Source organism: Mesoplodon bidens (genome assembly GCF_964165515.1).
Source record: "Mesoplodon bidens genome assembly, chromosome: 8".
Lineage (NCBI taxonomy): Eukaryota > Metazoa > Chordata > Mammalia > Artiodactyla > Ziphiidae > Mesoplodon > Mesoplodon bidens.
In genome coordinates this window covers 58160554-58173248 of record NC_138165.1, presented here as the reverse complement: position 1 = coordinate 58173248, position 12695 = coordinate 58160554, and the positions used below count along the sequence as shown (strand labels likewise).

General features: G+C 38.6%; 1 protein-coding gene and 1 long non-coding RNA gene across 2 annotated transcripts in view; one reads left to right on the top strand and one right to left on the bottom strand.

The window, feature by feature from the left end:
- Positions 1 to 12695, bottom strand: part of LOC308622068 — a 192402-nt gene that overhangs the window by 69950 nt on the left and 109757 nt on the right. The window lies entirely within an intron of this gene.
- HNMT (histamine N-methyltransferase) overlaps positions 9300 to 12695 on the top strand; it is a 35730-nt gene continuing 32334 nt past the window's right edge. The window contains exon 1 of the mRNA XM_081242226.1: positions 9300 to 9718. Coding sequence (XP_081098352.1) covers positions 9582 to 9718 — 137 coding nt within the window. The 5' untranslated portion in view covers positions 9300 to 9581. The remainder of the gene's footprint in view (positions 9719 to 12695) is intronic.

Sequence of the window (12695 nt, the reverse complement as noted above, 5' to 3'; positions counted from 1 at the left end):
TTTGTGGAACAAGGCACAGCATAAACAAAGATATTAATCTCTAGTTAATTACTTCCTGCCTCATGAGGGAAAACCTGCCTGACACACTCTTTGAATTGGTCAAATCCCTCTCCTATACCACATGGGGGATGAGATCTCAGGCACTCTTTTCTGGGTTTGGATTTTCAAATTGATGCTGCCTGTTGTGCAGATGGCCTTTGACTGAGAGAACACTGTCCCCCAGCCTGAGCTACCTATTTCTATGGCTTTTCTAGACCAAATTAAAATAGTAAGAGCAAACCCATCAACACAGCATTGGCTGCAACGTCATCACTAAAAGATGTACCCAAAGTGGAGACTGCGGACTCATTCCCACCCACACCCTTTGACCACTGTCCAGAAGGATTTCACTGGAGGTGACATCCCTGTCAGTGGCTCTGGACTCATAGCATTTGGGCAGAGGATACACGGGGCTCTAGATTGAAGCCAGTGCTTAGAACCAGATGTAAAACAAACAATGTTGTCCGCCATCCAGTCCTACATGAATCAAGTCATTAGCCACTACAGTCACTGACCTACAATATACCCTGAAAGGAATCCAGGGTGAAGATCAGGATGAGGCAGTCTGTGCTCTGGGAAAACAAGCAAAACAAGCCCTTAGACAGCTAGAAATACTTCAGGAGACATTTTTTATGAACCTAGGTTCTTGCATCTTCCCATACTTAGAGAAGCACTAAAATCATTTAACTTTGATATGTGACTAGCAGTGATCTTCTACCAAGATGTTTGCTTGATTGCACATACCCCTTTGCCAAAATCGCGTATATATTTTGGTCTCTCCCCCTACCTCTTCAGAGCAGTTCCTCAGAGCTACCTGAAAAAATGTCTCCTGGGACCATAGTATCCAAATAAAACTGAAACTCACAACTTTCATGTTGTATGTTTTCATTTCATTCAGCACAGGAATCCTAGCTCGCATACAAGCTTTTTCACATACTAGCCCTGTTTTCTCATCTGTAAAATGGGGGGGCAATGAACTCTACATACACGAGCAGATAGATGGAATATTACAGGAGCTCGTTTAAGATTATCATAAACTATAACACACTTTACAAAAAGGTAGGGTTATTCTATCCTTCTTGTCATTCCTTCCCTAGTCCCCCACTTTTAGAGGTCCTGCAGAAAAAGGAACCCCTCACCTCCCCACCAACTTTCTGTGCGAAGCTTTTCCCTCAGCACATTTTCTCCCCTGATGCTCTATCCCAGGTCTGAATTCTTTTCATCATCATTAATTCGATGCCTTGGTTCTCAAAGGTTTTTTTGCAAAAGAAGAGAAATCAGGAGATCATAGCAAGCCCTGAGGAAGAGGGGAAACTGAGGAGAGGTGGGAGGGAGGGTGCCTTTGAAATCGTAATTAGGGAGGTGGAGAAGTACCAGTAAGATGTCAAGACTATTGATGGACTTATGTAACAGAAAGCTAAACTGACACACTTTTTTAAAATGTCAAAGTTGCTAACGTTTGCTTGTTTATTTATTTTTAAATTTACATATGGTAAAATGTCCTCATTTTGGGCGTACAGTTCTAGACGTCTTGACAAATGCCACGACCACGCTCAGACTATGGAATAGTCCCATTAACTCCAAAAATACTCTCTCTTGTTGTCTCTTTGGGTGATGTAAACCCTCCCCCTGACCTTTAACCCCTGGCCATCACCCATCTGTTCTCTGGCTCTACCAGAATTTTAAATGTGGAAATGAAAATTTCTCATCTGGATGGTAAATGTGGTTTCCTTTTTATCTTGGCATTGCCCTTGGTCTGGATTTTTGGTTGTACTGCAGCTCACAGTAATAAAGTTCAGAAAAGAACTATTATCTTCCAAGCATTCCTATCATTGTTTTGGCAAATGCTCTCCTGTCTGGGTGCCAGGGGAAGGTCCTGGGGGTGGCGATATACTGTTTTTGCAAAAATGAACAAGATCTCATAGAAGGGCCATTTTCAGCATAGAATTGCAAAGCGTGGTATAAAATTAGAATTGCTTCTCAATGAGAAACAGCCTTTATTAAAGAAAGTACAAATTCTTTCAGGAGAATCCCAGGTTTGATACAACTTTTAATTAAGTTTCTCAAAAGCTAGAGCTCATTTATTCTTCCCACTGTCTGCCATCTAGCAGCAGTGTGCAGGGCCCCATATTCACCAAGACCTTGCTTTGAATTCTAATTCCAATTTGAGTCTTTATACATAATTTTGGTTCATTCCATGGGTTTTCTAAAATTATTTGTTTGAATATCATGAATATCTATCTCCCCCTCTCCCTCCATTTTCACTATGAAAATCTCTCTGGATAAGGCTATTAAGGAGTGTAAGCTATCTCTTCTCAATACTGGATTACAGCTAGTATTTTAAAACCAAATTAAACAAAATGAATTCCCTACACAAATTAAATTCCAGTATGCATTCACTTCTTATCCTGACTGGAGATAAAAAGGTGATAAAATAACCTTAAGAAAATGATTCTAGCAGTAATATTATGAAAAACAGATGAGCTTTTCGGTGTTTATCTGGCCAGCGAAAGACCAAATACTGTGAAAAGTTTTAATCAACTTTGGAATTCCAACCAGTGTTTCCTCTGGCATCCAAACTACAGGCAGACTATAAAATAGAGCAGGCATTTGTGGAAGGCAAAAATCACTCTGTGATCTTTTTTGGGGGGTAGGAGGGAGTGATATGATGTTTCACAGGCAAGGTAGCCCACACATGTATTCAGAATTCCCCACAGCAAATTTTCAAAATTAACTGAGTTAATTCCACATACTCTCACCATCTTTGACCCAATATGCATTTCGCTACTGCTAGAACTGCTTCAGGTGGAAGTATTTCTTTGGACTAGCAGAACAGAGAGATTTCATATGCACTTTGTACACTCGATGCTGCTTCCTTAAATCATGTGTTTATTGACTGCAAATTTCACTTGACTGCACAAAATGCATTCAGAATTGATAACTCTGAAATGTAACAGCAATTGTGTTTATGGGAGACCATCCTCTAGCTACTGAAACTGGCTAACACTCCATGTCTAATGTCTGATTACAGAACATCCTGGGAAAAGAGTTAGTTCTTCAGGTCCTGCAGGTATCAAGAACTCTTAGAGGCCTATATAAGAAATAATAAAAACAGACTTTGATATATATACATGCTTTATGCTTTTAAGTAGCCATACTGATAAACAGATCTTAATTATTTTCTACTGCCTGAGAGCATATGGGTAATTACTATACTCTCCTTATGTTTACCAAATAATTAGTGCATTATGATGATATCATTTATGCTTAAAAATGGAAAATAGCTTTGAATTTAGTGAAGGAGGAACACCAAAGAATCAGAGAATGAGGCATACATTTCTGAGGAGTGGCATCCTGTTTTCCTACCTGAAATCCTAGCCACTGGCTCTGAAAAACAGGTTTATACCCAAGTAATCTTAGAATTTTAGAACTGGAAATGGATGATGGAATCTAGTGCTTTACATTTGAAGAAACTCAAGGCCAACTGATTTAAATTCTTGCTCAAAGTCACACATGGAGTTAGTAAGTAGAGTGGCAAGAAGTAGAACCAGGAGTCACAGGCTGCTCTGCTTACTAACCCCATCTGCAGAGAGAAGAGGGGACTAACCCGACCCTGCTCCTGGCCGGCTCTGAAACGTTCAGAGGTTAGAGCGGCCCCCCGTGCCCACCGATGGCTCTTTGTGATGAGCTTACTGAACCCTGACAGATTCCCAAGAAACACCAACCAAATACCCCCCTCCTAAAACAAAGCCAATCTTCCTGATGACCTGAGGGAATTAATGATCATATCTCAGCTCCTCATTTTTAAGATTTTATAAATGTCAGCCTTCCTTTGACCCTGCAGCTATCATAATAACTATAATAACATCATAATATATAACATATATGATAATACCATAATAACTACAAAAATAGCATCATACAATGAAAACAGCTTTTATTTTCACTATTTTACTGTGATTATCTGGCATTCATTGAGCATTTAAAAAAATATTTTATTGAAGTATAGTTGATTTTCATTGAGCATTTAATATGTTCTAGGTGTTTCACTTTATACTTTTAAAAAAAATTTAACTCTCACAACAAGTTAATCCAGTAGGCACTTGTGCTGGTTTTTGCCTATTTTTTGTCAGAGCTGCTTCTGGTTTTTCCCCTGCTCCGTGCCATGCTGAGGGGGCTGAACCCTGCAAGTTACGTCACCCGAGCTTTCTTGCCAACTGGTTTTCAGTTAGTTTTAGTAAAGAGGGAAAGTGACAAAGATGAGAAGGTAGGAAGAGGAGAGACACTGGACATTTCTGCCCATTTCCTTGGGTTTCAGTGAGCATCTCCAAGAGCGGCTAAGTCCCCTCCATTGTTCTGGCTCTTACTGTGTAGCCCAGGCTCCAGGGGTTTGGTTAACAGCCCTACAGGTGGTAGGAGCTTCCTGGTGGGTTGCCTCACCATGTTTCTTGGTTGGCCCTTTCAGCTCTCCCAGTACCTTTACAATTCGTTCCCACTATGAAAAATGCCCTCTGGACCACTTGACATGGATTCTGCCATTTGGACTTGAATCTCATGATTGTCCTCATCCTATAAATGAAGGCCATGAGGGTTAGAGAGGCCTGTCTCACACCAGACAGAGTACTATGTGTTAGACCCTATGCCGAACACTTTTACACAGTATTTCATGTAATCCTCACAAAAGTATTATGAGGTAGATGTGATGATTCCTATTTCACAGACAAGAAAATAAGGCTCAGGGAACATAAATAACCTACCTAACATCATAATATTTAGTGGCAGACCTAGGAGCTATGCTTATAATCAAGCACGACCCTATGGGGTATGCCTGGGACAGACCCCCTCCCTCATATCCTCTGCTGTAGCTCCTTTCTGAAGTGCCCAAATAATAGTATATCAGGCATATTTCCTGAGGTTTTCAGATGCTAAAAACCACCACCAGGGGGCTTCCCTGGTGGCGCAGTGGTTGAGAATCTGCCTGCCAATGCAGGGGACATGGGTTTGAGCCCTGCTTGGGGAAGATCCCACATGCCGCGGAGCAACTGGGCCCATGAGCCATGGCCGCTGAGCCTGCACGTCCGGAGCCTGTGCTCCACAACGGAAGAGGCTGCGATAGTGACAGGCCCGCACACCGCGATGAAGAGTGGCCCCTGCTCACCACAACTAGAGAAAGCCCTCACACAGAAACGAAGACCCAACACAGCCAAAAATAAATAAATTAATTAATTAAAAAAAAAACACGGGAGTCCATGTATTTAAAAAAAAAAAAAGTTTCTCTTACATGAACCCTTAACCTTCACCAGATCCCTAATTCAACATGAGACTCCTTAGGGTCACAGTCAGTAACCGAGATGATCTGTATCACAGACTCAGGCAAAGGTTGTTTGATGAATTGTATTATTTTATGTTTTTCTTTTCTTTCTCTTTCTCTCTCTCTCTCTTTTCTTTCTTTCTTTCTTTTTTTGACAATTGTCCAGTTCCTGATAATTTCCCAGGTTCTAAGTACTTACCAACCTCTATCTTTGCAAGGGATTCTAGACTTTTGCAGGTGACTTTTTAAATTTTTGGCTTATTAAATAGGAACTAAATTCTTAGACTATTTCTTCCTTGTCTTGTCTCATAATCACCCTTAAACATTTCATATAAGCTTTACATCTCTAGAATATCACTGTTTTCTACAGCTTTTAACATTTTCGTCTACTCATCCACCCCTCTCCCTCTTAACTAATGATTCCCCAAATATTTCTTCTGCATTATTTTGTTTGGTTTGTTTCCTCTCTGGGTATTTTGGGCCTTTTTTTTTTTCTGTTATAAGTTAATTAAAACAAAACCATTATAAACTGCATGTCAATAAAGTGCAATTGAAGCAACTATGCCATTAAAAACAAGACATATGGCATATCATCACCTATGTGAGCTTAAGCAATTTACATTGATAAAATATGGCCAATGACATTTCATGTAAAGTCAAGGGGCTGCCTATCCAGAGACTATCTTTAGGTTATCAATTATCTACAGTCTTTGGATACAGTGGCTCTCTTAGGTATGAATCTATCTATTTTCAGTTTCACAAGCTCACAGTAATTTATTTTTTTAAAAGATGAAGACTAATCAGAACTTCAAGGAACGTTAAAGATCATCTAGTCTACCTTCTTTTCCCGTATTTACATATAACATGGATGCGGGGGAAAGAAGCTTAGAGCACTTACGTTGTTTATCCAATGTTGTTTGGTTAGTAAGAGGCTAAGCTTGTATAACCCTCAGGTCTCTTGCTTCTTGGCTTGTTTCTACACTCATGAGAAACTTAGCCAATTGTCCTGTTGAAACTAGGATTCCTGGTATCTATTATATTTGCCTGAAATTGCCAGTCTAATTGAGCTCTAAAATCTTATGTACTATGATTTCAAACCTCCCTTCAAGACTACTGAGGTCACCTACTTGCTACATTTCAAACAAACCAACACACCAAGTAAGCCAATCAATTTGTATAAAAACATCTTCCTTCTCTTTTCTTGTTGAGAGAAAATAAAATGAACTCTTCTAACTATTTGATTATGATAATTTAACAACATTACCATTGTCATATACATATATGCTATGCTATGGGGCATATTACTAAGGATAAGAAGCCAGTCCAATAAGAACTGTATTCAGAAGACTATATACCAGGGTGAATGAGAGAGCCAAAAAATGCTATGTACAATAAAAGTGGGTCCTTAGAATTCTGCTTATGTATATTTTTATCTTTGGTTCATTTGTTTGTTTTTTTGGAATATCACATAAGTCTAATAAGAATAAAGCAATGGAATAAGAATATAAGAGCAATAAGAATAAACAAGGGAAACCCTTTGCTTCTTGACCTAGCACAGATAGTATTATATTAATAGGTGATTGGATCAATACAGAACTACTCCACTTTTGCTTTGTTCTAGTCTTCTCTACCATGGAAAATAATCCTTATGTTGGAAAGCTACAAAGTGGTGAGAGGTAATAGGATGTAATTTTTTAAAAATGGTCCATGGAGCTCAACAACATGAATTTGGATCCAGACTCTTCTCTCATGAGTTATACGATCTTGTACAACTTATTTGCTCTGAGTCTTGCTTGATGATATCAATAGTTTCATCCTCAGAGGGTTAGGAGTATTAAAGGCGATAATTCATGGAAGGCACTTTGACACAGTAACAACCTAATAAGTGGTAGGTAACAGGGAACAGAAGCCCAAAGTAGGTAAGAGAATATCTAAGAATTCTAAACTTGACAATCTTTCAAGGCCTAGAAGAATCATATCCCAATGTACTAAAATAATTTTTAAAATCAATAATGATGCTATGGCCAGTAACCTTTGAGAAGTCATGGCAAATGATAGATGTGCTGGACTGTTTGCCCCAATTTTCAAAAAAGAGGGGAAAACTTAGTCATTCCAACCAGCCTGCTAGATGTTTTAATCTCCAGGGACATTCCAGATTCATTATGGATTATGAAATGGATATTCTAAATACAATTTTAAAAGGTAGTTGTGATTGTTAAAACCAGCATTTAGTCAAGTGCAAGTCATGCTGAAAGTGTGACTCCTAATGCAGGAAAGTGGGTGAAAAAAAACAAAAAGAGAGAGACTCTCAGTATCATGAAAGCAACAAGAATGGAGAGGAAATCCTTAATGAGTCACACATGAAGAGCAGATTGTTGGGAAAGACATGCGAACAAGTGAGGCAGGTGAGGGCCTCAGGCGAAGACTGAGTTTTAGTTAAAGGTAGTTTTTAGTAGGAAGACAGAGGTTAAGGTTATGTCTTCTCAGCAGAATGGCACACAGTAGACCCTTACTAAATATTTGTTCAGTAGATGAATACATGAATGAATGATTTGGATTAAGTTCTAAAGAGAAGGGTGGAAAATGGTAATATAAGAATTAAAAGCTTGTGAGAGTGAGTATGAAGAAGGCGAGGCTCTTTGCATAGAGATGGGAGTTAAGTAGCACATGTATAGAGGCCTAGAGGTCGACCAACCAGGGCCACTGGGCCAAATCCAGGCCAGCACTTGATTTTGTGCAGCCCACGAGCTAAGAATAACTTTTACATTTTTAAATGATTGAAAAAAATCCAAAGAAGAGTAATGTTTTGTGACATGTGAAAATAATATAAAATTCAATTTTCAGTGTCCATACATAAAACCACTGCTTTTTTGTGGTTTTACTGTTGCAGAAGGAGCCAGTTATTAAGCAGTAATAATGTGCTAAGCACTTTATAAATGTTATTTATATAATTCTCACTACAACCTGTGAGATATAATTCACTCTTCCCATTTTACTGATGAGCAAACTGAAACTTATGTTTCAGCCAAGTTCACACAGTTTATTAGTGGCAGAGTCAGAAACTATCAGTACATCCACAGTAATCTTGCCTTTCCAGAGTTTCCATTTCCTCCTAGGATGAAAGCACTGGCTCTAAGAGTAGTGAGACCATGAGATGTTTATTAAAGAGGGTTAAGGAGTGTGCTGAATGCTTAGAGGGCAGCTTTGGACCTGAATCAGAGGAAGAGAATGGTTTAGGCAGACACATTTCTAAGAGAGGTATATGAATTTAATTCTCATAAGTCCTTCATGATTTGGATACTATTATTAACATCCCATGTTGGATAAGGGGTGGATTTCTTAAAGACCATTTCCCAGGTAAAAGGCCCAGCATGTGGACACTCAAACGCTTTGGCTCTTTTGATGGGTGACACCACTGGGCCTCCAAAGGCTCATCCAATCCTACATTTCTAGGATCCCACGTTCAGAAGCACTTAGGGAAGGCTTCCTATGGATTGAAGGATTCCAGTGTCCTGCATTCTTCCCTGAGACTTCTTTCTCTGCCCCGTCCTCCTCTCCCCCATCTTCACCTCCCAACTAGGCTTCTCAGACCTTTCAGTTAATAGCCCTGTTCCTGAATCACAACAAATCAATCAGCATATGAAGAAATGCAGCAGAGTTTAAAGTTCAAGTGTTTAGGGATGTGAAGGCATGAAACTCTCCTAACAGAAAGCCTGGAGGCAGATGACAATCTTTTGTCAAAGATTCTGCAGCTGTAGATTTCTGGAAGCGGTTTGTAACCTTGGAGCTGGCCTGTTTATTCCTGCCTTTGCTGCCTTTGGCGCTGAAAGCAGCCACTTTCCCACTGGGAACTTACTGGCTGGCCCCTGCTGCCAAAACAGGAAGTGATTTGAGTGTCATCTGTTTTTAGGACTTTCTTAACTTCAAGAGTTTTAAAACAAGTTTCAGCAGTGGATTTACTGCTTTGCTTTACTTTACTACTCATTTCTTCTAAAACGCCTGTGCCGGGGTTAAAGTCTCAGGGGCAAAGTCCTGTACAAATAGTCACTTAGTAACGAGCTTTGCAAACCCAGCCTCGCCAGCACGTTAAATTCAAAGCAGGGCTTTTTTGTGGTTTTTGGTTTTTTGGATAGAAACTGGTGAGGGTGAAGATAGAAAGAAGGAACAGGGAAGAGAAGGAAGAGAGAAGTTAGACCTCACTTTCCTCCTTGTCTTTCTCAGAAAACCAAACATGGCATCTTCCATGAAGAGCTTGTTTTCTGACCACAGCAGATATGTTGAATCTTTCCGGAGGTTTCTCGACAATTCCACGGAGCATCAGTGCATGAAGCAATTCATGGATGAGAAGCTGCCGGGCATAATAGCAAGGTAACCAAAAAAAAAAAGGCCGTTTTTGTCCCAGGGACAAGCCTCGGTCTCGTTCTGTGCAGTGATAGATGGGTCAAGGCCATCCCGGGAGGCTGGGCGCGGGGATAAGAACGAGGTACTGACAGCCGCCCCGCTCGACCCTCCGGTGCCCCTTCTCCTGCCGCATTTCAGTTAGACGCTTGCTTGAAACGTTCAAAGGCTCTGATTTGTGCTGGATTTCCAGCTGCTCGGAGATAAGCGTTAACCATCTGAAGGCACAAATCCACGTTCCTTTGGGAAAAGATAAGATCCCAATCTTTGAGCCCAGATTTTTCAGCCCTCCTCTAAATTTTACCTTCCAAAAAAAAAAAAAAAAATCCCCAACGGAGTCTAGTATTTTTGCATTAGAATCAAATAATTACCAAATACTATTTACCCCTGAGGATTGAGTGGGTGCCTCTCAATTCTCTTAATACCCATTTAAATTCATTTTCCTTATCCATTATAGTTACCACTCTCCAAAAAAAAAAAAAAATGTCTTTTACTTTCAACTTAATATTAGCAATGTGGCCCTAAAAAAGCATTTTCTCATTATCGGTGAAACTCACTAGTGTCTATCCTTCTCGCAGACTCCTTTTTTTTTTTTTTTTTTGGTGATTAATGTGTTCAATTTGTGCCAGAGCTGATAAGCATTATGAGAGCAACAGATTTCACATGGCAATGATAATCAAATCACCTATCTGGGGGTGCGTTGCTGGAACTTACTCTGCGCTTCAGGAAATAATGATGGAAAACTGGGAAAAATGGCTGGGGATCCAATTTGCAACTGGAAAGGAAAGTTTCCTATCAGCAAAGGAAACTGATTATTTTTATCTTTTGCTGGATTTTTCTATTGTAGGCCTGTAATTCTTTCACCAGGACAGTTAACTCCACCTGACCAGAGAAGGCATTGTTGGATGTATATAGAATTTTATTTCCCTTTCTATCTTCTATTTTTCATGGTTCAGTTTTTAAATGTTTTTTTTTAACTTGAATATCATATATTAATAAGTAATAAGTAATAGGATAACAATGCAAAAATCAAAGCAGACAGCAAATACAATTTCTTATCTAGGAACTAATTATAGTTTACTTCTTTGAGTCTTTTTGTTCATTTCTAAAATTAAAGGTAATGAGTTAATTTCTGAGTTCTTTTGCAATACTAAGCAACTGTGTTCATGTCTGTAGCTTATGCAGATCCTTGGTTTACTTCAGCCATCCGTTTGGTTTGAAGACATACTATGGATGCTTAGAGTAACAACAACAAAAATAGTGGTTCCTTGCCTTAGCCACTTCCATTCCTGATTCGGGCTTTCCAGAGACAACCACTTTCAACACTCTGAAAACATTTGATTGTTGCTTATGGAATTTTCTTTCCTAATTCTAAATAACATGTTATTCTCTTTCTTAATTTTGATGTATTAAAGTAGCTAAATAAACATGCACATCCCTCTCCCCATCATGTCAATACAACATATATATATAGTGGGTATATATAATATATACGTGTATGTATATGTATATATATATATGTCTAAATTCTGGTTAAGTTGTTTATATATCATTTTGCCTGTGTAAATATTTTTCATAATTGAACAATGCATTTATACTATCATTACTATTATCATTATATTTCCTTTCATGTACAGCCTTTTGTTTTTCCTAGAGTTAACTATTGTCTTAATTTTAGTTTATTTACTTAGCTTCCTATGTACCTATCACTACTTATACCCCAAGCAGAAGTATGAATCTCCTCTCAATATATTCCAACAGATCAAATAACCTGCTGATTTTTCCTCATGGGAACATCTTTTCTGGAGTTCTCTGTTCTTTTTTCCAGTCTGGGTTGATTTGCTTTTGGCCTGCTATACAAGTATTGATGAGGAATTTATTTCATCTTCTAGAAATTCCCTTCTCTCTCCAGTACTGAATTCCTGGCTTCTGGATCTCATGCTGTTTTTTTCTTGGTTTCTTTAGTCTTTTTTTTTTCTTCCCTGCTAATCCTTTAAGAGCTTTCTAAGAAAGAGTGCATGGGAGGTAAATTTTTTGAGACTTTGTGTATTTAAAAATGCTTTCACTCCTTGCTCATCATTGTTAGATAGTTAGATAGTTTGGATATAAAACTCTACAATGAAAATGATTTTATATCAGAAATTTAAAGATATTTTTCCATGGTCTTGTAGTTACTGTTGAGAGATCTAATGCCATTCAAATTCTTCAGCTTTGGTTTGTGACCTTTTTGTTGTTTTTTGTTTTTTAGGATCTTCTCTCATATCTAGTATTCTGAAATTTTAAGATGATGAGTTATGGTGTGGGTCTTTCTCACCCATTTTTGTGAGTAGTCCCTGGGCCATTTCAATTAAGATCAGATCCTTCAGTTTAGGGAAGCTTTGGTATTATTTAATCATTCCTGCCCTCTGTTTTTGTTTTTTTTTTTCCTTTCTTTCTGGAACTTCTATCATCAAACAGAAGACTTTCTCAGTTGATTCTCTAATTTTCTTATATTTCCAGTTTTCACAATTTTATCTTTCAGCCCTCTATTGTTTGCTATTGTATTTTTAATTTCCAAGATGTTCCTTTTTTATAGCATCCTGTTCGTCTTTCATAGATATAATACCGTCTTTTATCTATTATAAAATTTTCCTCTGTTCTCTGCATGTTTCTTCTAAATTCTCCTTTTCTGTTTCTTTTGGTCTCTCTCATGTTAGGGGAGCTCCCCAACTACTGATGAGTCTTGGTTGTCCATCCAATCAAATAATGAGGCACTAAAAATTAGTTCAGGTCCTCTTTGTGTATGTACAGGAACAGTCTGTTGAGCAGTTGGCTCACTGTAGTAATCGATGTAGATTTTGCACTTGATGGGAGATTCTCAGATGCCAATATAGATAAGTTTATTTAGTGAAATGGATTATTTTTTCACAGAGGAATTATTCAATCCCCTATCTGGAGGTGGTAAGCA